General features: G+C 39.4%; 1 protein-coding gene across 1 annotated transcript in view; it reads left to right on the plus strand.

The window, feature by feature from the left end:
- The first annotated feature begins 12,334 nt into the window (after positions 1-12,334).
- PAH (phenylalanine hydroxylase) overlaps positions 12,335-27,230 on the plus strand; it is a 63,683-nt gene continuing 48,787 nt past the window's right edge. Inside the window, exons 1-2 of the mRNA XM_045553092.1 lie at positions 12,335-12,643; positions 18,687-18,794. Coding sequence (XP_045409048.1) covers positions 12,584-12,643; positions 18,687-18,794 — 168 coding nt within the window. The 5' untranslated portion in view covers positions 12,335-12,583. The remainder of the gene's footprint in view (positions 12,644-18,686; positions 18,795-27,230) is intronic.

Here is a 27,230-nt window from a genome sequence, read left to right on the forward strand (position 1 = left end):
GAAAAAGATTGGAGGGGACAGCCTCTGACTCAAACCCCTTTCCTAACGTCACGTTTTCCTGAGATGATTCAGCATGCGTGCCACCATTTATTCTTTCCACAGATACTAGAACGTAAGCCCTGGGAGGGCAGGGACTGTGTCTGTTTCATTTACCAGTGGTTTTCTGTGTCCATACAGGGCTTGTCACATGATAGGAGCTCAATAAATATTGCTGCATAAACATTTATTGGATACCTACTATATACAAAGCATGCAGTAGGTTCCAGGATGCAAACATTGAGAAAAGAGACATAGTCCCTGTTTTCAAGGAGTTTACATCATATTCCTTTTTTGCAAGAGGGCAAGCAAAAAGGCAATTCTGAATGCAAAACCACTATGTCAACAGTGTACTGAGAGAGACCACCTGTAGGGGCAGCGGACTCCCCTGGGGGAAGCAAGGCAAGGAAATTCAGGGGAGCAGCAATGTTAGAAGAGCTCCCACACAGAAGTCATCAAAGCTTTGCATTAGAAACAATTCATGAAACTTAGATCAATCAGTGAAGATTAATGCTATGTCTCTGTGAGACTCAGGCTAGTCTTTCTATCTAAGAAATCTTCACCTCCCCTTTCTGCTTGGGTATGGTCTTCCTTCCCTAACCATCACTATCAACCATGGAGCCAGCCGGGACACCTGCTGTGCTTCCCACAGTACTTGGCCTCTGCCCAGCCTAACACTTTCCCTCCCTGCGGCCATTCCCCTCCCATAGCTTTAAGTTGGGTGTGAGCAGGGCACTTTCTCGTATGGTTCTACCTGGGTGGGGGAACATCTGAATTTTAGGAACCTGAGGCTTATAAAACTTTGGATCTCTATCTAAAGGAAGGAATACAAAATTTTAAACATAAAATTAGGTATGAAATGAATATGTCTTTCGAACAGAAATGCCAGGAAATTACACATTATTCAAAGCTGGCAAAATGCCATAAATTCTGGACAAACGAACAATATTTTTTAATTAATTACCTAATAAACTTGTACAGTAACATTTTCTACATTCTTTGGTGCATACTCTTTGATCATCTGATAATTTTTACTGTCATCTTTAGAAAGAATGAAAAGATAATTCATTTTTTTCTGTAACATATGATTGAAATTTTTTATTATTGATAGTATGGATGCTTAAGGCATATCACATCACACACAAATAGGCCAGAACTAGCAGTTGTAGAACTACTATAGATTTGTGCCATATGAACTCAGGCATTCTGATAAATTGATTCCACACAATTCTCATCAAAAAAGGGAAAAAGTTAGTATGTGTTTATAATTGTTTATGTTTGATCATCAAGTATATTCCCGACAAGGAGAGAAATTCTGTTTAGACCAGGGATTGGAGAGAACTAGACACCATAGCATATGCTTTTAAAATGTCTGCTCAGACCTTGGACTCAGGGACTCAGCACAGTGGACAGCAGGAGTGTTCCTGGAACTTCACCTTCTGCTTCAACAACTAGGAAAACAATGGCAGTCGTACCTGATTGTGGTTTAACTATGATACTTTGGCAAATTTTACAAAACTAGTTGACCATATATAACCAGCTAAACCCATTTCTAGGGTCCCTCCAAGAGCCTTGGAGCCTCAGTAGATGCAGGACCCTCAAGTTTAAGCTTCATTAGCTCCCTGATGAATCTGCCTCTGGGGCCCGTGAGTAGGCGGTAAACACATACTGGATGAATAGATGAATAGCGGAAATAAAGGGAAAAGGGCCTGGAATTTGGACTCAGATGGCCTGTGTGACTTTGGACAAATCACTTAAGTACTCAGAGTTTATGTCCTCATTTTCAAAATGAAAATAACAATCTATACCTTTACAGATAATGTATTTGAAAATACTCTGTAAATCAAAAAGCAAAATACACATAGAAAAATTATTTTTAGAAATGCAACACATAAAGGAAAATCTAGGTTCTCTTCCACTAACTTAATATCTCAATGAGCCCTAGCTCCACAGGAATCTTCTCAGCGATTAGCCTGGAGAGACCAGCTCAGATGGGTCTCTGTGGCCCTTCTAGAGCAGGGACGGAGCCACAGCTGAGGACGGCATCGTCTCCATCTACTTAGGGGTCATAGCAGACCTGTTTCACACGCTCGCCCACCATATCTAAACTGAACCCTTGTTTCAACCTTCTAAATTTTTGCCAAATCTATCCCATTTTCTTCACCTCCACTCTCAGTACCACTTTAGTCCAAGGTACCATGGCCACTTCTCACCTGGACAACTGCAGTCGCCTCTGAACTGCTCTTGTTCCCCTTCACTCCACTCCACACCACAGCCAGTGGTCTTGTCAAAACACACATCTCAAAGAGCCACCTCTGGCCACGTACTTCAGTGGCTTCCAGCCCTTTCAGGATGAAGATGAAAACCCCTCACCATGGTTTACATGTCAACCCTGCACGGCCTGGCTCTCCCCAGCTCTCCAGCTGCACCTTCAACCATGTTCAACATCCTTTCCACCACATGACGTCTGCTCATGCTGATCCCCCTGCCTGTAAGTTTCCAGAAGGTCTTAGGTTCTTCCTTTGTGCTTTCATCTAGGTATTTTCTACTCCATATCCTTAGATTAAGAAAACTTTCTGGGGAAAAGTTCTTGCAGCATCATGTACATCTCCTTCATAGCACTTGTTATGATTATAAATTTGAATTTATTCTTGTGATTTGATTAATGTTCATTTCCTAAAAGAAACATAAACTCAGGGAGGCAGTTGTATCCCTGGAACCTGGAACACTGGCTGTCCCATACTGAGAGCTGAATAGATATTTTTAGATTATATGGATGAATCTCACTTACTTCTCTTAATAGTTCCCCAAGTGTCTCCTTAACCTTAGAGTTCAGCCAGGTTTTCCCCCAGTGAGACAGACACAGAGGAATGAGAGAAAGCATCATACCCAAGATCAAGTCTGTGTCTTACCAAGAAACTGAGCTCCCCTGGTCTGGTGGACTGAGTGCCTTAGTATGTGTTCCTCCCAGAATTTTTACTAGATGAGTAATGACTGCAGTCAGAGAGACTGAAGCTTTCAAATGGTCAAACCTACCAAGTCTCGGCAGGGGCCAGGGGTTTCTGAGTGGACGGTGTGTTTAAATCACTCTCCTCTTCTACTAAGCACTTTGTTTCCCTTGAGAGACAAAGGGAAAGAATAATGGGGACTTCTTCCAGCCCTGACACTATCTCAGATCTTTTGCTTTTTATCCCAAAATATCTCAGACTCCTCATCCATACAAGGGGAATACTAGAGCCATATGTCGTTGGACTCTAGAAAGCATTAAGGAAAATAACCTCTGCAATGTATCTGGTACTGAATACATATTTAACTGCTGAATTAATTTTTATTTTTTTCTCTTCCCAGAGATAATGAAATAGAATAAAGCTGAGTGATATTTCATGTATCTCAAACTACAAACCTAACATAGCTTTGGGCAACTTCTCTCGGCAAACTACTTGTTTTTCTTTACAACTTTCCTTTCTTATAGATGTGTAAATGAAAAAGTATAAATATGACAAATGAGATATCACTCTTAATCCCACAATCTAGACAAAATGTCTCTTCCTGGGTTGGTTTCTTTTCTTTTCTTTCTTTCTTTCTTTTCTCTCTCTTTTTTTTTTTTTTTTTTTTTGTGTGTGTGTGTATGCTTCTTGATGTATTTACATAATGGGGAATACAAGGCTTTATATCTTACTTTTACCAGTAACTAGATTAATTGTGTTGATTTTAAGGTACCATGCTTTTTTATGATTTTTAAAATAATATTTTGTAGCTGCATCTATTATGTGAATGAACGTAATTAATTTAGTTATTTCCTTATTGTTGAAGATTTCATTTCTCCCCACACTTTTTAGAATAATCTTGCCCCAAACTCTTTTGTGTATATTTTTCTACAGTTCTGATTATGCTAATAAGAATTGAGTGCTTAATAAGCATCAGGCACTGGGCTTAGTCCTAAGAATTTAGAAATACTAAGATACAGTCTCTGGTCTAGGAGAGGAGACAAAAGAGTGAAAATAAGACCACAGGGGAGTTTGTGAGTTTATGGTGGGAATTTCAAGTCACTATCTGAGTCAAGGAAGGGTGGCCTCCTTTGACTAGGAGCAGTGAGTCCAAGAAAGCTCTTTGGAAGTGGTGGTATTTGAGTTGACCAGTTGAGTACCAACCCTTACTCCCAAGCTTGTCCACTAGCTTTGACTGTTGATTTTTCTCCAGACCAAACTTCACGCTGCTCTGCTTGGATTTGATGTCCCCTGCTGTGTTAACCACTGGCTGAGCCTGCTCTGCTCCTATTAATAAGGATCTTCAATGCCTAGTGACACTGTTCCTCCACCCTCTGAGGCATCTGGCTTCAATCCAGCCCTACTTGTGACTTTGCTGCCGTAGTTATAGTTAGTAGTAGTTATAGTTAGTAACTATACTATAGTTAGTATAGTTATAGTTAGTTATAGTTAGTAGTAGTTAGTGGTAAATGTTTAGCAACCCGCCCACCCTGCCCAACCAAGACAAACAAAAAGTGTCTGCTGATTTCCATGGTGTGAGTAGTCACACTGTGATGATGTCACTGAACACAGAACTGGGAGAAGTACTGTGGCATGTTATTATGCAGTATTTCTACCACACAGCTACAAGGGACATAAAATAACCTTAACAGCATAGATAGTAATAAAATGCAGTAAAATAATTGGAAGAAATGGCTTTTCAGTATTTATTACCTTCATTTTTTAATATAACTTATTTAATTGCAAGTTTACATAATTTAGTTTTTAATTGTGGTTGTGTTCAGCGACATGCTCATGAAATTACTGAATAATCATCTCTGGAGAGTCTGTTTGAGCTGTCTCAGCCCACCACTGATTACGATGACTTAGTCCCCTGCTCACCTCTCCAAACTGAGCTCACACCTCTCTCCTCTTCCTTCTCTCTACTTCAGCCACACTGGCTTATGTGTGTTCCTCAGAAAAGTCCCACTTGCTCATATTTTAAATATTTTGTACAGGTGTTCCCTCTACCAGAAACCCTCTTCCCCAAGTTCTTTGCATTTGGCACCTTCCCATAATTCAGCTCACAGCTCCAATGTTACCTTGTTGAATAGATCTTCCCTCAGCACCTAACTTAAAACCACCCCCGCAAAACTGTCAGTCTCTTACCTCTTTTTAAAACTTTATGTCTGGTTAGTCATTATAAGTACTGAGTTTATTTTGCCATTTTTTGTCTATTTGTTTAATGTTCATGTCCCTTGACAGAATGTGAAATCACTGTGAGTAGTAACCTTGACTGTCCTGTTCATTGTGTCTACAACAGTGCCTGCCACATGGTATATCTTCAACAGTTATTTATTGACTGAATGAGTACATGAATGACAACGCTCAGTGATCTCACTCTGATGTTGCCCAGAAGGGATGCTAATGCAATAGCTCCAGAGTCTTGAGATTATCTATATACCTTAGATCAAATGCACTTGATTTACTAACTGATTTTATTATGACCCAATGTAATGTCTAAGTTCTGCTAAGAATTCCTGGAATAGCCTGCCTGAAATCTTATTTTGATAAAAACCATGACTTCATACCTTAATGACATTGAGTTTGTGTGGGCATTGGCTGATAGTGATCTTAAGATTTCTGGGTTGTCTGTGGGGAAAATTAGCCTGAAAAGAAGGATGCCATGGAAATGAGGTTCTGAAGATGCTTGTGAACCAGGCTGACTTTGTAGGGTGGGACTTTCCTTAGTTTTTGCAATGATACATTACATTGTTCTCTAAATTCTGATGAGGAAAAGAATAGTTCTAGGACAAATAAATCCATCTTAAATATCATTCCCATTGTCTCTTATATCATTAGGATCAGATTTAGCTGTGAGTGACAGAAACTGAAATAGTGAGTTTAGACAAAATATTAGTAGAAATTAATTTTTCTCCTATAACAATGTCTAAGTCAGCAATCCAAGGCTGCTAGAGTAATGCTTCATAGTCTCAACAACCAGGATCCTTCTATCTTGATCTCCTTCTCTCTCTTTTTGCTCTGGAAAGCATGGCTACCATTCCTAAATTTACCTCATAATCCAATCGGGCTGCTCCTGCTCCAGTCCATACTTCTGCATCCCAACCCATAAGAAGGAGAAGATGGAAGGAGAAGCACATGCCTCCTTTAAAGGGCACTTCTTAGGTCATGGGCAGACTACTTCTTCTTGGATTTCTTTGGTCAAATGTTAGATATGTAGCTACACCTACCTGCAAGAAAGGATGGGAAAATTTATTATTCTGTGAAGCCTTGAACATAGCTAACATTCAAAGTTTCTATTTCCATGAGAGAGAAGGAAATAAAATTGGCCAACTAGCTGTATATGCCATAGCTCCTTTTCTTTCCTGTCAAGTGGTCAAGCAGCTCTTAGACATCAGTATCACTTCCAGGCAGACTTTCCACACTTCCATGACATTGGCCAGTAAGTGAACAAAGAGCCCAAATGGATTTAGGCAGTAAGAGCCCAAATGGATTTAGGCAGTTTATTGCTCATGGCACCATAGACAACACGAATTTCATGTTTTCCTTGATTCCCTTTGTCCCCCGAATCCCATGGGTGTCAATATAAAGTGGATCCAGATGGATTCTGGGAACACAGTGGGTCTGTTTCACAGCTGAGGAACACTGAGATTAAAACACTCTCATCTTATATAGGGTTAAAAATAACCAATTACCATTATACATATATCTTATATATAAATATACAATATATACAATCTCCAAGAAATATATATATATATTATATATATACACACACACACTCACACAAGAAATAAAGAATACCTACTCATTGCTAGAATGCATTATCACTTATAAAAACAGGTCATATGTTCTTGGCCACAAAGAAATCTTCAATAAACTCCAAAGAATCAAAATAAAGATTGAACTCTTTAACCATAATGTAATACAGTTAAAGATAAAAAGGAAAGGTAAAAAATATCCCAAGTACCTTGAATTAAAACAATATATTCCTAAAAACTCTTGGATTATTGAGAAAATTATATTCAAAACTTAGAATGGAACAATAGTGAAAACATTAACTATCAAAGTAATGGAACACAACTAAAATAGTGCTTAGAAATACATCATTTTCAATGTACTTATTGGGAAACAAGTTGAAAACACATGAGCTAAGTGTTCAACTCAAGAAGTTGGGAAAAACCTAACAAAGCAAACTCAGACAAGGAAATAATAAAGAAAAGTGGGGAGAAATCAGTGAAATAGAAAACAACACAAACTTAGAAGAGAAGTTTTATAGATGCTGATTCTTAATGGAAAAACATCTGGCAAGATGAGAGAAGGTGTAAATAAACAACAGAACAAAATAGAAAAAAACAAATACAGACAAAATAGAGCTTTAAAAAACAAAAATGTTATGAACATTTAATATATTCATTTCATTAGGACTTTGATAGACTGAATTAATATCTGGAAAAATATAAAATAAGAAGAAATAGAAAACAGAATAGACCAATAATAGTGAAATAAATTGAAATATAATCTACTACTTTTTCCTGCCCCTTCCTCAAATTTCAGGCCCAGTATACTTACAAGAGGGCCTACCAAATCCTCAACAAACAAATAATTTCTATCTTCATAAGATATTTCAGAAATTATAAAAGCAGAGAAGGCTGCACAATTTCTTGTATAAAGCTACTGTAATCTTGATTTCAAAATGAGATAATGACAGTACAAGTAATGAAATTGCAGTTCCATGTCACTAATAAACATAGATGAAAAAATCTACATAAAATATGAGCTAACCATATCTAATAGTGTACTAAAAATGAATACATCATGTACAAGTGAAGTTTATCCTAGAATGCAAGAAAAGTTTAATGTCTGAAAGATCTATCAGTGGAATACACCACATTAATAGACTAAAAGGAATACATCACATAATTTTCTCAGTAAATGCAGAAAAGGCATTTATTAAATTTAACACTTCCTGATAAAAACGAACAGTCTCAGCACACTAGAGATAGAAGGGATTTTATACGTTTGACGGTGATTATTACATCAAAAACTTAAATCAAACATAATAGTAATGGAGAAATTTTGGCTGCATTCATAACAAGATTGGGATCCAGCATGTATGCCTACTATTACTGCTACTGTTTATAAAACACCCTCAGATTAACCAATAAATTCAAAGCTAAATCAATCAACACTGTAGCTAAAATATGGAAGAATGAATGTGCATTAATAGGTGAATAAACCTGGGGACAAATAAAAGCTAAAAGGGGGACTTGCCAACCAAATAATAAGATATACTACCAAGCCATACTGTAGTGATAGATGCAGGATGGTTATGACACAAGAAGAGACACACTGGAAAAACCAATAGAATAAAACTAAACATCAGAAACAGACACAGGTACAGATGGGAGCTTGAAAAACTGTGCACATGGTACCAAAAGTCAAAGAGGCATCTCCTGCCACGGATCTCTGAGAAGAGATCCTTTCCTCTTATCTCTCAGAAAACTCTGACATAAACAATGTCAATGAGGAAAAGTCTCTGTACATGGTGTCGACTCACAGTGTGGAGGGACAAGAAAAAACAATTGAGTTTTTACAGAGTCCATACACAGAAGAGATGCAGGTAGATTAAAGATCTAGTTGGGAAAGATAAAACTATAATGATGATAGAATAGAGAAGAGGAGACTCTCTTTGCAACTTAGGGGCAAAAAAAGGAATTCTTAAACAATACTCCAATAGCACAAACCACAATTTTTTTTAAAAAAAAAGATAGGATTTTATTATATCAGAACTACTTGTTTTTGTTGTCGTTTGCTCAAGGAAGGACACCAGCTGGTAGTAAACTGATAGTGGTATATTGGGAGATGATATCTTCAGCGACTGAGAAAGGCACAAGGCTAATAGATATTTTTGGCCTTGTGTCTATAATAGACCATATAAATTACTGCTGTAAATCAACAAGACAGGCATCCTAGTAAGAAAATGGGCAAAGGATATGATGATGAACTATTCACAGTATAGGAAATCTAAGATAGGTAAGTGTATAAAGAGATGCTCAAACTCATTAGTTGTAAGAAAAATTCAAATTAAAAACAGCAACGAGACACCAGTTCATGCTGTTCAAATTGGAAAAAAATTCTGACCTTTGGAGAGGGATACCCAGCAACAAGAACTCTTTTGCCTGCTGGTGGACAGGCGAGCTGGTATGAGCCACTCTTTAGGGCAATCTGGCAGTACATTGTGAAATTCAGAATGAGTGGTCCCTATGATTCGGAACCCCAGTCTTCTATCCCAGAAGATTCTCCCCTAGGTCTGTAAGGGGACAAAGATAAGGATGTTTATCATAGCATTGTTTGGGGTGGGGGAGAGTTTAAGACAACCTGGGTGTTCATCATTGGGGAATAGAGAAATCAAATATGGTGGGTATACAGGGGAATATTCTGCACCATTTAGAAAAACAAAGAACTAGATATATGTTCAGCAACATGGCTAGATCCTAAGAACACAGTTAATAGAAAAATGTTAGAAACTATGCAACTATGGTACACCTACATACTATACTAAATCTATACGGCAACATCACATATCCATGAAAAATACATATATGCACAAGCATTTTTATGTATTTTATAAGTCCAAGGCTAAATATCAAACATATTCAAGAATTTGGCTCTGGGGAAAGGCAAATAGAGAGTGACAAATTAAGAAAAAAGAGAATAAATAAATAGAACAAGAGAGGGGTCATGTACGTTTTGATTCTGTGCTGTGAACTCATGGATTATGATTAACTCAACCTTCTGCACATAAGGTTAAACAAAAAGGGATTGGTAAACTTCCAACAGTTGGGAAATATTCAACTTCCAAATCAGTGAAGGTCAGCTCTAAGTTTTCCAAGGACACAACTGCTCATCTTGTGACATGTGCTTTTGCATGGCCATAAACAATATCTCAGTGACGTACAAACTGACTTTGTGGATGCATCTTTTAGACTTGCACTTTCTCCTAAATTTCCTTGCACCCAGAACAGCTCTCATTTCAGCAACACATTGTATTCCATCCAAATTGAACAGGAAGATAGCTTAATATTCATCTACAAAATTTATGGCACAAGCAATCTCACATTAAATGAATTTTTATCTTAGTGCATAAAAAATTCTCCATTTTTGCCAGAATAATTTTTTTTAAGAGAAGCTATTAGTTATTGTATTTCTCGGAGGTAGCAAACAATTAAATGTGCTCTCCTCCCAGCCCAGACCTGGTGCATTTTAATGTGAGATAAGATTAAGAAGTCAGTTTTCAGCTGCTATGGGACGAAAAGAGAAGAGCTATCATTTTGTTGTCTCCAAAAATCATGCTGTCTTCATTCAAACAGGAAAGAAAAAGCATTTGAGAGCCAGGGCCTTAGTGGAGGGTGAAGCATAGTTTGAATTTGGGCTATTTATTTAAACTTCCTGGGCCTCAATTTACCTATTAAGAGATGCATAGTGCATAGGATTGTTGAAAGGAAGAAATGAAACCAGGCAGCTGGAGAGCTTGGCACAGCGTCTAACACACAGTGTGCATGCAAATAAGCAGTTTTAATTTATTTTATTTACTGCTTGGTTTTATTTATTGCATGCCTGTAATATTTCAGGTGCTGTCACATTCATTGCTCTTTTTAGTACACTAGCAGCATCAAGGGATGAAAGAATGTTTGTAAGGCAATCCAGGGGCTGAGGAAAACACTGCATTTTACGTCTACTAGAAAAATCCTGGAGTCAGATACAAGAATTTTCCCTGAGGATGGAGGTCATGGAGGTCAAGGTCTTGGCCATCCGTGTTCAGTGACATTGAGCTTCCAACTTACCATAGGAAATATTACTCAGGTACCCCAGGTCTCCTTTTGGACAGAAATTGTACTTATTATGACTGTATTCTTAGCAGACAGTAGAAAGCCTGGCACATTATAGAGGCTCAAGGAATTCTAAACAGCAGCCCTAAAAATCCCCATTTTAAATACAAAAAAAACCCCTAAGGCATAGACTTGATCAAAGCTACACAGCTAATCTATCAGTGGTAGAACAAGGAGTTAATACACTTGTTTTGGATCCCAAACCTGACGTTTTTATTTTTTCCCTTTTTTTGGCAGATACTTGGTCATTTGGTCAAAAAATAGTGGGAGGAGAGGGGGTGGATTTCCAGCAACCCCTATTATTGGCTTATTTTCTCACAACCCACTAACCTCTCCAGGGAAGATATTAAGCAGGTGTTCAAGACCTTGAAGCCCCTGTTTTTTTGCATCCTTTCTGAACCTCTAACTTCCTAGTGCTCTTTTATATTTTGTTTTACTTGCTGGCCACTCATGCTTCACCTCTGTTTCCTCAACTGAAAAAAAAATGTGGTTGATAACATCTTCCTGCCTGCTTGAAAAAGACCACCCCCAAACACCCCCCAGCTCACTCCTGGCCCACCCCCCCCCACCATTTTATTTTCTTCAGAAGACTTAGCCCTGCCTAAACTTATTTATTTATTTTCTGCCTGCCCATTTGAATGGCAGCGTGACAGCGGAGGCAGAGTCCTCTGTTTTATTCACTGCTGTATCTTCAATGCTTGGAACCCCACCTGGCCCACAGTATAAGTCCTCCGTAATTATCTGCAGTCAAATTTATGCTGACATACTTTTAAGCAATATCTTCCACTTTACTGAGTGTTTATGTGGCAAGCACTGTCCTAAATTTTAATGCATTTCTCCATTCCTATTCGTATTCACATTCTTAAAACATTCCAGCAAGGTGGCTCCACCATCCTCTTTTCTGAGCTCTCAGCGGTTATGTAAATACCTGGAGAACACAATTCAAGCCCCCATCACTCTTACCTTTGCTCTTTAGCTACTGTGCTCAGGATTCACAATGTCATCTGCCTGTAGTTTTTCTAAAGCCAAAGCACAGCAAGGCAGTTTGCTTAGCGGTTAATATAATGGAAGGGACAAAAAAGAAAAGAAAAGAAAAAGAAGGAAAGAAAGAAAAAGAAAAAAAAAAAAACCACGACTGAATTAGGATCCTGACTCTGTCTATATGGGGGGGTGGGGTCGGTGCACAGATTATTTTTGGATGCACAGATGGTAATTGCTATCATCAGCCAGTCGCAGGTTTTCTCCAGTTGCAGGGAACCCGCTTCCCAGGCTTCTGAGAGTCCAGAAATGTCAAACCTGCCTAATCCACAGGGCACGGGGGCCCTGAGCTCCCCGGCATCTTCCCATCGCCGGGCTGGCAGCCAAGTCAGGCCTCTCCCTCCGCCCCACCCTCCCCGGCCCCTCCCCTCCGGCTGGCCAGCCAGGGCAGGTGACTCTGAGCAGGAGGTGGGCTGCCCTCGCCCACTGCGTCAGAACGACGCCCACCAGGAGGTTACTGTGGGGCACACGCAGCAGGAGACACCCCTTGGAACCTCTCCTCTCCTCCCTAATGCCAGGTTAAAACCCTCAACCCCACGTGCTGTTTGCAAACCTACCAGCTACTGACGGACTGACGCCCTGCAGCTAGAGACCTCACTCTAGAGCTGAGACCTCAATCGCCCAGCCAGCATGTCAGCTGTGGTCCTGGAGAACGGAGGCTTCGGCAGGAAACTCTCCGACTTCGGACAGGTGAGCCAGGGCAGGCCTCAGATGCTCAGGTAGGGGAGAGGGGACAGAGGTCTGAGAAATGTTGGTGTAACTTAGTTTCATAAGCTCACCAAGACGTCCACATTCATTTAAAGATGATGAGAATGTCTAGCAAGTCAACAGGTAAGACATGTCCTCAACAGTTGTTTCCAAGTGGGGTAACATCAGTCCTATGTGGCTTTCAGAGGAAAGAGCACTGCTTTAGGGATTGCGGATCTGGCTTTCAGAGCTGCCATCAACTAGCTGTGTGTCTTTGGGAGAGTCACTGTCCCTCTGTGTTGCCTTCTCTTCTGTACACTGAAGAAGCTGGTCCTTAATGATCTCGGGTAGGAGGTTGGGGTCCTTCTAGATCTCTTCTGTGATGCTTATAAAGGATTCTCAACCTGCATTGAAAAGGCAAAATTGTAAGAAACATCTTCTCACTTTGGGGAAAAGGTGAAGCATGAAGGGGAGTCGGACAGAGACTTACTCAGACCTGGGAAGGGAGAACTAAGCAGAGAGGAACAGGAACAAAAGGTAGCTCCCTGGGTGTGGATTGTGAAAGAACCATAAATTGACTTGGGGATAATGCCCAGGGTGTGTTCCATTCCCTAGGATTTAATGGCATTCTCTTGAGGTGAATAACTGTAGAATATGTTCTTTAGTTTGACTTATATATTCACGGGAAATCATACTCCTGCACTCTGAGATTCAGATGCGGGAGCTTATCTGAGACGGCAGTCTCCTGTCACATGTAGGATTAGGGAGAACAATCCTCTGTATAGAACAGGGAGATTGGGGAGAAGAGGAGGGTGGGTGTTAAAGTTGATGAAACTAGAGAGACTGCAGAACTTTGGACTGACTTTCTTCGGATCCTAAAAGAAAAGAAAGATTTCCTGTGCAAATGGTGTGGTGCTGGGGAAACAAAAGAACTTAGTGTTGAAGAGGAACAACGTGGGAGTCAGACAGATCCCAGAACAGATTCCAGGTCCATCCTGCAGTTAGTTTCTGTGCTGCCAGCAGTAGGGCCCCCACATCCATGGGAGGGGTTAGGTGCAGCGATCTGGTTAGGGAAGCATGGGGACTTCAAGCTTTACTTATACAGCACTTAAGAGGTTGAGAATACACCAATTGCCACTACCAATGGCTGGGGCACTAGTAAAGAGGAGGGTTTTGAACATGTCCTGGCACCCCCTCTGCATTGAAAGCAGAGCATTTAACTTTGCAGAGCTTCAGGTTTATTCATTTGAAAAACAGGAATAAAAATATTCATGTCCTAGGGGTGGCATGAGAACTAAGTAAAGTAGTGCTTATAAAGCTCTTAGCACAATTCCTGGAGCATAAGAAAGTGTCAGTGTGTTGGTCTAGACAGAACTGATTTGTTTGTTTAAAAAACTGCATCTTGAACACTGGCAGGAAGGGTGATCAACACGTCAGACACTGAAGCAGGTAGATCCTATTCATAGAAAAATCTGCTGAATGTGGAGCCAGGAGGCCTGGCTTCTCATCTTTGATATAATGTAATAGGGAAGTCACTTAATTGGGCTAAGGAGGCTGAGTTTGACATCTGTAAAATTGGGGTGGAGGATGTTGGACTGGATGCATTTTTAGGACAAATCCTAATTCTTCCAGCTCTGACATTCTGCAAAAGAGACATACTTTATGCCGTCTTAAAGTTCCCAAACCAGATAAATACACGCTGGATGGAATCTGGACATAGTGCAGACTGTGGGAAGGAACCACCATTTGATGAGGGCATGTGATATGTCAAGTGCACATACATGCAAAAAACATGCAAATTCTATAAGAGAAGTTTGATGCATTCATTCATCCACCAAAGGCTTATTGAGCATCTACTGTGTGCCAGGCCCAGCAGAGTTTCTGTCCTGGTGAAACACACAGTCTAGTGCTGGAGACAGATAATAAAAAACTAACAAATGAACATGTAATATAATTTCCTATAGATAAATGCTGTGAAGAAAAATAGAGCAGGATTGTGGGATAGGAGAAGAGAGGAACATAGAAGTCATAGCTAAGAACAGTGAAGCCAGTGTTCAGACCTAGATCTGACTCCAACCATGCACCTTTCTCTACTATGATACTTTCGCCTGTAGATAAATGCTGAATATAGAGACACGCTGCATCCGTGGCAGGAGGTCTGTGTCTTGTTTTCAGTAGTCTTTCACTGCAGATGTGTGTGTGTGTGTGTGTGTGTGTGTGTGTGTGTGTGTACTCACACATGCAAATACACACCTCCTACCGTGACCCCAAAAAGGGGTGGGGGGAGGGAATGGGTGTATACCTACATGATGAGTGCGATGTGCACTGTCTGGGGAATGGACACGCTTGAAGCTCAGACTCGGGGGGGATGGGAGGGCATGGGCAATATATATAACCTGAACTTTTGTACCTCCATAATAAGCTGAAATAAAAAAAAAAGTTAGTACCCTTGGAATATCTTTATCAAAATGTGTTGCTTGTATATTTGTATACTGCTCTTTTCCAAAGATAACATTTGTTATACACATTTTTACATTTGTTATATAAAACCAAACAGAATATATTTCTATTGTTGAATGTATTGTTCAGTGATCAAAATTCTTTCCTTCTTCGTTCCTAAAAAGAGACCTTTCTTCCTACCCTATTTCTACCTATATAGTTTCTGAGCTACTTTTCTGTATCCTTTACCCACCCTGTGTATACATGTGTTTGAAAGTCAACTCACATGTCCTGGTTGAGTCTGTCATTAGGAGGTAGACTGGACTTTGGAGTTGTTGCATCTGTGTTCAAGTCCAGACTCCATCACTCATTAGCTAGGTGTTCTTGGACAAGCCACTTAATCTTGTTGAGTCTATCTCTTCATTTGCAAAATAACAGCACCTACCTCATGGGGCTACTATGAAAACTAAATGGGTTACATGTAAATCCTTAAAATAATGCTAGTTGCTGCCAATGATGACGTTTAATTAACTGCGAAAAGTACCAAGAATGGCTCCTGGCACACAGTGCATACTCACTCAGTCAACGTCAGACCCTAGTATTTATGCTAATAACAGCAAAGAGTGGTGCCTTATCATATAGTAAATATGAATTTGCAGATACATTTGGAAAAAGTTATAATAAAAAATTGGCTGTCTATTTATTAATGGCTTCAAAACTTTCTGTGGTTAAGAATCATCTGGGATGGCTTTGATGTTGAAGATTCTAAGACCCTACCACAACTATTCTAATTTGATAGGTTTGGGTGAGGCCCAGGGGCCTGCATTATAAGAAAGACTCACTGATTAATTTTGGAGTGGAGATTGAAGGAATTCCCTGAGAAGCATTGACTTAGGAAGGGTATGGGGAGAACGCAGCAAGGAAAGGAACTGGGCATGGGTGAAATGCAGGCTCCTGGGTGTGGTGTTGAGTAACTGGTGACTGGACCAAAGTAAATGTTTTATTTCACAAGAAACAGAAGCCTAAATCCCCACATTATGCCCATAGCAAATGGAATCATGTAGAACAACTGATAATTGGGAGCCTGAGTTCTTGACACACCTCCACTACCGGTATGAACTCAGGTGAGGCATTTTCGCTCTTTAGTCCTAAGTTTCCCCATCTGTGAGACCAGGAAGTTGAACTGGGTGAACTCTAAGGACAAATCTCCGTCTGAGAATCAGTTGCTATCCAGTCCCATGTGAGTATCAGAAGCCGTATGAAATGCGTGGACAAAAGAGGACTGTGCACAAGGCTGAGGGGCACCAGGTTTTCAGAGAGAGGTGAGCCCCAAGAGAGCCTTTGAAGGAGGCTGAGCTACTGGAGAGGGGAATTCAGTGATTTACTCTAATGAGGGGTTGAAAAGGCAAGGAAGGAACCAGTTTGGCTGGAGGGGAGGTCCCTGGGGGTGGGCCACTGGAGGTGAGGTACAGGGAGACATTGAACATCAGCCAGAGGCATTTTAACCTGATGGCCTTGGGGAGGGAGCCTTGCAAGAATTCTGAGTAGAAGGAGGACACGAACAAAACTGTTAGGGCTGGATCAGTGCAGATCACTAAGAGCTGGATTCAGGTGATGGCAGACCTGACACCAACAGTCATCTCTGGAGAGGGGCAGATTGGACTTGGTGATTGGCTGGACACACAGAGGAGTGGGGTGGGGGTGGGGAGACTGAGTTTCGAGCATGGGTGCATTCAAGTCTGAATTGCCCTAGTCAAAGGTGGCATCTGTGTCAGGAATATATTACTTTTCTTGGAGGCCAACAGGAGAAAAGGATGTTGCCAAGTAAACTACACAATAGAAACAAGGAAATGCTTTGTCATTTCAAGAAAACCAGAAAGGAAGGATGAAGAGCTCAGTATTCTCTGGAAGGAAGAAAGAGACTAAAGTCAGAAACTCATCTGCACCTCTTTTACAGGGTTTTAAAGAGGGAGAAGGGGAGACTCTGCAAGAGGTTGTAATTCATAGACATATTCAGGGCTCAAATGGCCTGGGTTCAGATCCTAGCTGCACTGCTCATTACATAGTTATGAGCAAGTTATTTAACCTCTCTAAGCCTTAAGTTTGTCGTCAATAAAAGCGGCTGCTTGGTGTATAATAAACCTACCTCTAGATTGTTACAAAAATCAAATGAGATAATCCAAATCAACTTCTTATTATAATACCTGGGACATTATAGGTTCTTAATAAATGGTACATTAACAGAATTTTTTGAGGGTAATATCATGATCCAAATAGGGATATTTTATAGTTCAGTCTTCCAATTCATCTGAAACTCTCTCTAATCACATTTGCTGATAAATTTGCTTTTTTCTCCACACCCCTATATTCATGTGAGGTTCTGGGAAAATGCTGAATTTTCTGAATCGAAAGAATTTTGTCCTATGGTCATTAGTATTCATGCAGGACTTATTATTCTAAGTCACAGTTAAAAATCTGCCCAACACAGACTTCTCTCATGGAGATGATGCAACATCCATCCCATTAGGTTCATCAATACACTTACAAGAGAGTAATTGTTCTGCACATTTTTTTCTTTCAAGTTTTAGGTACATGCTTCTGTTGGAAACACATAGAATTTTATGTATTACTTTAAAACTTAGGCAGATGTTTTGGCAAACTCTGGAAGGTCAACCCTAATTCCACCTTAGTTTACTGTCACATGCATGTAGTAAGTGTTAGATCCTGGACATTCTTTGTTATTTAGTTTAAGACATCCATCTTCTGATAGGCTACTTGTATGCTTTTATGTGTTTTGTGTCTTTTCTTTCAACAATTGGGTATTGCAGATTCCAGGATTAACTTTGCCAAAGGCCAAGAGGTCATTCTTGTGTACCTATAATATCACCATCATTTTTATACACTTTTCTTAATATTCTATTGAATAGTCTATTAAATATTTAAATTTATCTTTTTCTTTCTTTCATCATCTGAATACTATATTTTGACAGGGCTTATTATTATAATGATTTTACAGATGAGGAAACTAAGAAGGCTTAGTGATTTGCCCAAAATGGTCCAGCTGGGAAATGAAAGAGAGGGAATTTCAACCCAGTTCTAAGAACTTCAAAGCCTGAGCATGTGTATTTGTAGTACTTTCCACACGGTATTTCTCAAAGTTTTCCTGGGACATTTTAAGTACCATATCATATCACCTCCAAGGATCTTTTGATTTGTTGTGTATGTGTCTATTGAGTCAGACTGTGAGCTCCTAAATGACAGGGTATTGTCTTATTCCTCCTAGTATTTCTCGGAGCCTGAGTAGTGCCTGGCACTTGGTGTATATTAAAAGGTATTAAATTTATAGGGTTGACTGGTGACATCAGTGAATAATCAAAGCTTCCTTGAGTTGAAAACTGACCCAGTAGCATCACTGATCACTTTTTTGCCCTTGACTTGCTTATTTTCCATCACACTATATACTTCTGTATAGAGTATATGTGGTTCATTGTATTTCCAAGGCTTAACTAGAAGAAAGAGTTCATGCTTGTCTCCTCCTTGGAGGTTTAATGGGAATGAATTGCTAAACTGTGGAAAATATTTTAACCAAATTCCTCTTATCCTCTAGGAAACAAGCTATATTGAAGACAACTCCAATCAAAGTGGTGCTGTATCCCTGATCTTCTCGCTCAAAGAAGAAGTTGGTGCACTGGCTAAAGTCTTGCGTTTATTTGAGGTAAATGCTTTATTCGTGTTTGTCTTGGACAATGGCATAGCAAATGTGCATGTTATTTTCCAGTTATACGCAATGAAAAGAACACAGGATCTGAAACTGGAAGGCTTGATTTTCAGCTCAGGCTCTTACATTAACCAACTGTGTGACCTTAGCTAAGTCGTTCAATCTCTCTGAGCTCCAGTTTCTCTATTAATAATATGGTGCTGATAGTGCATGCCTTATTCGTGTCAACAGGGGGTTTGCGATGAAATCATGTTTTGTAAAATGCCTGAATACATGTTGCACATTATCATAAAGATGAGACAAAATGGAAATGAAAGAACCATTAATTCTTTCATTCACTAAATTAGTATTGTCTTCTATGTCTAGGCATAAGGTAACAAATAAGACACCATCCCTTTCTTCAAGCAGCTTAACCTCAGACGATGTTCTAGAAGATAGCTAATGTTCTTCAAGACATTGGTACATGTCTTGTGATTAAAGTGGTTCCATGGTAAATACATTTAGGGAACTTGGGTTCATATCATTTTATCAAATTTCTTTATTGTAGGAGTTTTAGAGTCTATAAAACTCTAATGTATACTAGGTCATTTGAAAAAGGAAATTATGTACCATTTTCTGAGCTTATTTGATGGTGGACCCTTTTAATTTTAAGAACATTTTATTACCTTGAAACAGAGTTTAGGAAATGCTGCTTTTGGCTTTAGCTAGGCATCCAAACTTCATATAACTCCAAATAGATTTCCTCACCCAGATTCCTCCCAAGTACTTTTCTAATGTTTTAGCTGGGATTTTTCCTACCTGAGAATGCATTGCTTTTCGCTCATTTTTCTGTGACCACTCTAGCTGACTGGAGGACAGGGGTAGCATGGTAGTCAGGGCTGTGCACACAGCACTCAATGTGTTTGGTCACGAATTCAACAAATCCTTTTTGGATATGGCTGGATATAATGAGATATCTGGTAAAATCCTATGATGTTCTCAGGACTATGAGAGAGGGGCAAAGATGAGGAATACAAAGAGTTGGAATGAAGAGAAACTTCCTCCTTTAGGATCTAGCAAGAAGAGCAAGCACTCTGAGTAGATGGGGAGCAGGGGTGGGAGGTGGAGGGGACATGAGATGGTCTTTCAGTGACCACACTTTGCAGACACAATCTCACTAAATCTTAGGAAAATAGCATGAGGTAGGGGCTATTTCTGTTCCTATTTTTCAGAGAAAGAAACGGAGGCTTAGTTAAGTTAAATAAACTTGCCCAAGGTCACATAGCTAGCAAATACTGGAGATATCTGACCTCAGGCATTCCGACCCCAGACCCTACACTCTTAACTGCTATTTGGTACTGCCCCAGACAGGACTGGCTTCATAGTTTGCAGGGCCCAGTGCAAAATGAAAATGCAGGGTCTCTTCTTCAAATAACAGGAGACAAGTGCTATTAAAAGTACTAAGACATACAACTTTGTATTTTCTTTTGCAGTCTCTCTCTTGTCCTGTCATGGTGCTTTTGGTTTGCTATTTTTGTTTTCCCTTCTCTTGGGCACTGTGGCCTGCTGGCTGCTGCATTCCTGCTTCTGCCACCACTGGACTGACAGCCATGCTCCCATCAAGGGCAGGGAAATCCATCTCCTATTTCCATGGGCCTGGTGTACCAACCCACAGTGACAAGTAAGCCCCCTCCTCAAGAGATTGCAACTTCTGGATGGAAGGTAGAAGAGAGTCTCTCCCATGCCCAAGTCACCCACCAAATCCCCTACCAAATCCCCAGTGGAGGAAGGTGGCAGCAGAATATGGGCCTCCCCTCCCCTCACCTGGTCACAACTCTGGGCAGAGGGCAGCAGCAATGGTGAGGGGAGGACAGACAGGGGGAGCCTGGGTGGGCCCAGAGTGCAGGAATCTGGGAGGAAGTCCCCTAGAACCCCTGCTGGGGGGCAGAGGACAGAAGGTGGGATTGCATGTGAGCTAAGGCTCCAAGCAGCCAGCACATGCTTCATTGTCCCATTGGACTTTGCTTACCAAACACAAATTCAAAAACACATTATTAGGAATTTCAAGAGAGCTACAAAAAGCATTAAACCCCAAGTGTGATCCTTGTGGGACAGCACTGGTCGCACACCCAGGAAGCCGACCTTCCTTGAATGAATTATTAATGCTATCTTCTCAGTGTTCCCAAAAATCTTTTTACTTTTAACTGCAGCACATATTTGCCTTGTTCAGTGAATATGTTTTTGTCTGGCCCCGAGGATGGTTTCTTCAGGACGGGAACCTTATCTCAGTCATCTTTGTAATCCTCAACAGACTCAGAGCTTTATGTATAGTAAGTGTTCAATTAAGAATGAAATTGAAGTTAAAGAGGAGCAAACGACATTACAATCTTTTTACTCTTCTGCCCTGGATTTTAGGAAGGAATATATTTTACCCCATTCATTTTTACCCTGTGTTCTTTAATAAAATTAAATCGAGTGATTGAACTCATGAATAAATGGAGCAAAGACAGATCTCTCATGTTGAAGAATTCCAAATAATTCAAGTAGGGACTCCATCCTCAAAGAGGAAGAACATAACTCTTAAGTGTGGGCTTTGCATAGTAACTTCCTTCCAAAGAGTATGGATTGAAAGGGGGGAAAGAGTAACTTTACACTGGAGAAATATGACAAACACACCCCAGCCAGGTGACCAAGGTCAACAGCCTCAAAAAAGAAGCCCAATATAATAGTAAAACAGACATTATTTTAATAGTAAAGAAAGAAAAATCAATGTCATCAGTGATAAGTCATGTTGATAGTATGTACTTGATATGATGTAATGAAAATGACACTTTACCTCTGTGGTCTTCCTCCTCTAAACCCATAACCCCAGTCTAACTGGGAGGAAAAAAAAATCAGACGAATCCTAATCAAGGCACATGATACAAAATGCCTGACCAGTAGTGCTTAAAATTCTCAAGGTCATCAAAAATAAGGAATGTCTTGTCACAGCCAAGAGGAAAGCTGTGACATGAAGACTGAATATAATGTGGTATCTTGAATGGGATCCTAGAACAGACAAAGGATATTAGATGCAAATTAAAGAAATTTGAATAAAGTATGGCCTTTAGTTTATATAATGCATCGATATTGGTTCACTAATTGTTACTCATGTTCCACTCTCACATAAGATGTTCATAATCGGGGAAACTGGGTCTGGGGCTTGTGTGAACTCTCTACTGTCATTTCAGTTGTTCCGTAAATCTGAAATTATTCTAAAATAAAGTCTATTAAAAATAAATCTATGTGTCCAAAGTGGGGGAAGTGTATGTCTGGGTGAGAGCAAGCAATGTGTGCTGAGAAGACAGCACTTTCTAAGTGCCAAACTGTTCCTGAGAAAGAATATATCTGTAAAATGCTGCTACGTAATTTTTAGCCTTTGTATAAGACAGCAATCAATGTTTTCTTTCCTTGAGAGTTTGCCCCTTAGGACTAAGTCAGAGTTAATAGATTAAATAATAGTAAATGAACAGGATGTTTTCAACTTAATAAATAAACCATAAGTAACTAAATTATCAGAACTGGCTGGAATGCACTCAAGATCTGTGTGTGTGTGTGTGTGTGTGTGTACAAGCACATACTCTGGGTGAACTCTTCGAAGCATTATCCAAAATCTCAACTGCACAGATCGCTAAGTGATGTTATTAAACGTATTTTACAGAGGAGAAAACAGAAGTCACTGGGTGATTGGTGAAGAGTTGTTAGTATGTTTTGGTTTTTTTTCCCAAAACATATAAGCCAGCATAACTTCTCATCTTATTAACAACCTGGCAAAATGCAGAGTCAAGTTACCATCATTCAAAGGGAGAGAATCAAATTCTAGTATTTTTGGAACTGCATTATGTGATAAGCCAGGCACATATGATTCCTGATTTGATCCTCATTGAACTCAGTGGAGAAGGCAGTACTCTCACTTTACAGATGAGGAAGCTGAGGTTCTGAGAGGCTGAGTAACCTGCTCAAGATCACACAGCTAATGTACTGTGGAAACAGGCTTGGCCCCTGGCTCTCAGGGTTCCAAAGCCCATGATGTCTCCGTTACACACCACACCTCTGGCAAATGCAGCATTCCCTGCACATCTGAATCAATTCTGGAGGTTTTTTTTTTTTTTTTTTTAATGCAAATATCCTGGTCCCAGTGTCCTACTCTTGCCGGCAGGAGGTGGGAATGTCTGTCTCTGGGTATTCTTTCTTTCTTTCTTTCTTTCTTGCAAATTGAAAAATGCATCAAAGTACAAGAAAACTAACTGCTAATATTCCCACCATTCATTATCAACCACTGCTAACATTTTGACATATTCACTTTCAACATTTTCATATGTGATTAAGGTTTCAAAAATTACAGATTAACATACTGTTCTTTAAGGAAAAAAAATCATACATTAAAGATAAAGCTATAGTCCTTTCTAATCTCCTCTCAATCCTGGTCATCCTAAAAACGTCCTGGCCAAGGCAACATTATTTTGAGCTTAGTGTATCTCCTTCCAGTCCTTTGAAAAAGAATGTTGATGTTGACAGCTGTCATGCTGTGCACATTGCTCTGCAACCTCTTTGAGTCAGCACAGTGCAGCAGTCAAGAGGGTAGACTCGGAACACACAGGGCTGTGGCTTGTAGAGAGTTGCTTGACTTCTCTGTGCCTTATCTATAAAATTGGAATGATAATAGTGCCTGCTTCATAGGGTAGTTCTGAAGATTAAATGACTCAATGCATGTAAAACCCTCAGAATAGTTACTTATAAACTGTTCAGTAAGAATTACTGTATATTTTGTAAATGCAACCTCTTTGAAATATATACATGTTGATGATACATATAGATCAAGTTTGTAACTTTTGATTTCTGAAATGCAGTTCTTAATATGTGCGTACCACGTTTTAGTTATCCATCCCCCTATTTTTGGTATCCATGATGTTTCTGTTTTCTGCACTCACAGACAATTCTGCAGTACTTATTTTGTTCAATATTTTTGGTTATGTAACATGCAAATATTTCTCTAGGGCACATATCTAGAAATGGAATTGCTGGTCTTAGAGTATGGGCATTTTTAATTTTAACGGAAACTACTAAGTTGTTCTCCAAATGTTCTGTAATAATTTATACTCCCAGTAGTTCAGTATGGGAATACACATTTCTCTATAACTTTAAGAATACTTGCTTATTATTGCTTTTTAATCTTGGACAATATAATGGGTGAAACATGGTAATTTATTGACTTAATTTTCATTTCCTTGAGTAATAGTAAGATGAGGATGTCTTCATCTTTCATGACATTCTAATTTTTTTCTTTTTGTAAATTGTGAATTGTCCACACACTGCCACTTTTTTCTGTTGCAATTTTGTCTTTTACTTACTGATTTCTTGACATTTTATATAATCTGAATACCATTATATGTGTGACAAATATTTTCTTTCATTCTTTTTCATTTTACTTGGATTTATGATATTATTTGCCACACTGATTAATCAGGATTTTATGCTGCTATCTTTTATGCATAAATCAATTATTAGACAAATCTTGAAATTATTTTTGGAAAATTTAACTCTAAACCTTTCTTGCCTTTTCCTAGATATTACCTTGGAGTAGTATCAAGAGTTCTTTCTTTATCCCACACCAAAGATCTAGTGAGTGTGTATGTGTCAATTTATAAACCTGCATAGACCTCTGGTTGAAAAATATAAATTCATTTACTAAAACTATGATCCTATTCAGGCTTGGAGATTAATTTCTAAAGCCTTTCTTAGCAATCAAAATTATTGGTTTCTAAGGATCCATACTGGTAAGCTGGAAAAATCCCAAAAAGCAAATTGCATGCCAAACTAGAAGGTTAATTATTAACAAATTGATTCAAATGGGAAAGAAATGGTTGAAACAATTCAGTTGGATGTTCAGTATATAATTAACCAGAAATTTCACTCTTATAAGGCTTTTGGCAAAAAAATAAATGTTACACTTGCTTTTTAATGATTGCATAATCTTCTACTGAGTGACTATACTACAATCCACTTAATCATTCCCCCATTGTGAGGGTTTAGTTTGCTTAGAAATCTTAGTGAAAAAGTTTGTGATTTTTTTGCTTAAGTTAGATCTCTAGTATTAGAAAAACTGAGTCATGGGGCATAAATTGTTTTACAGTTGGTTATACACAAAGTGAGAATCTTCTCTGTGGAAGTGGCTGCTTCAAGCGGAGGGGCAGGGGGTAGGGGTGAGCACTGTTCTCCTGTGGTCTGCCTTCCAACACTTCTTCCTCTCCGTGCACCCACCCCCTCCTCCCCCTCGCCCCCTCCCACCTTCCCAAACTCTTCCACAAATAAGCGTGCCAGAGGTGTGTCCTTGCTTGGCTTTGCTGTGTTCTCTGCTCTACACAGAACAGGGATTGGTTATCTCTTCTTTTGAAGTTTCAACCTAGGTAAATAGCAGGTGAAACCCACCCATTCTCTTTCTTCCTGAGCCAAGAAGGGTGACATTGCTCTTTGCTTTGTTTAGGAAATAACCTCTGTTTGCCAGAGGAAGCTTCAGGGCTACTGCTATCTCTCTGGCCTCCCCTCCTCCCCATTCTCTCTCCAGCTGGGGCCCCCGTGTTGCTTTACCTGGCCACAGCTATCAGGGGTGTGCTCTCTGCAGCTAGAGCCACAGATAATGGCTGCATCGTGTGCCCTCAGGCATCACAGAGAAGAACCAACAGGAAGAGCATCTGCTTGAGGTTACTTATTGTATTTACTACACCCTGTGGTTTTAATTTTTTGTGTTTGGCTTAATAGTCATAATCGTAATAAATTGACGTTTGTGGAGTGCTCACTATATCCATGGTAGGAAAGGTAGTGTGATTAGGAAACCATCGACACTGAGATTAGAAAAAACATATCTCCCTTTCCTGCTACTTACAGCAAAGTTATCTTCATCTTGGATTTTATTTTTTATGTCTTCCATAACCTCCTCAAAGCATTGTTGATATGATCATAGAAAAAAAATTCTATACTGTAAAGTGATATTTTCATGTGAAAAAATATTTCTGTAATTATACATGTTCTCTTCAGCCTTATACCATTAACAATCAAGGCAAAAGATACACCTCTTCAACTCCAAGATTGGTGAATTTCATTTTTTTGAAATTTTAGAGTTACTCAAATTACTGTATTTTCAGGATACTTTCTCCATTTAAATATTGGGGTAATCCCTACTGTTTGTTTGAATAACGTGTAGACAACACTCCTTGGTTTCTTGGTAATGAACAGCACTACCAATGAAATCGCAGACATTTTGAGTAAGTAGCAATTTGTCAAGCATTTACATTTCAGGGCCAACTTAAGCAAATAACTAGTTTTTTTTTTGGTGATAAAAGCCATAAGAGCTAACATATCACCATCTAAAGACATTGAAGTTGAGTGGCTATTGTAAGGAATCATATTTTTGCATTTTTATGGCACTTAATAAAAGCTCTTTGCTTCCCAGCTCTTGCATGAATGTGGGAGTCGGGTGTTTTGACACGTGGTGCACATTTCCAGCAGGGAAACACTGACTGATGACTGCGAGTTGACTTCTTTGTGTTGGGAGTTCAGTGTGCTTTACTGGACTCTGCCAAGTTCTGCAGCTGACCAACATTCATTTTTTAGTCCATTTTTGCTTCTGAACCAGTTTAAAGAGTCCAGGTTTTGCAAGAAAATGGAGGCATCTCACAATGAGAAATGTGCCGCAGTCCTCTGCAGCCCTCCCCTTTCTTAGAAAGGGGTAATCCAGATGTGGATAAGACTTTTGAGTCATCCAGCCTCATTTTGTTTTTTTTCTTAGGGAATGAATTTGGACACATTGCACAACCTACCTTGTGCTTCGTCTTCCTGTCTGGTGATTTTGCAACTAGCACTCAGTAGATGCCATAATAAACCAGAAAAGCCCAGGGAACTTAATTCTAAAATTAGGCAGTGCTTGAGATGTATCAGGGAAACCTTGATACTCAGGCAGTGATGAGGAAGAAGTTATTGCCTTTTTCTGAGAACACATTGAAGTTACCCTTCCTTAAAAACTCTAAGACTGTTTAAATTTGTTATTTTCCATCATTTTTGGGGAGCATTTAAAAAATTGTTTTTACATGGGGGTGTTTAATAATAGTCAAGGATAAATGTTAATTTGAAAAAAATTATATATAACAGAATTAACGTCAATATATAAACAATTATTACTAATCATTAAAAATGCTCTATAGTAGGAAAATGGCATAAATTAGTAATTCATAAAAGAAGAAATACAAATGGCCACTAAACCTAGGAAAAATATTTAGACTCATCAGTAATTAAATAAAAAATTGAGCCAATGAGTTATGAGCTATCAGGTCAAGAATACTGAAAATCCTGAAAGTTGGTATAGGTGAGGAGTGTATACCTATTCTCTCGTGGAACGGTAGAATGGATGAGCACAGGCTT

Source organism: Lemur catta, chromosome 6 (assembly GCF_020740605.2).
Source record: "Lemur catta isolate mLemCat1 chromosome 6, mLemCat1.pri, whole genome shotgun sequence".
NCBI classification, from domain to species: domain Eukaryota; kingdom Metazoa; phylum Chordata; class Mammalia; order Primates; family Lemuridae; genus Lemur; species Lemur catta.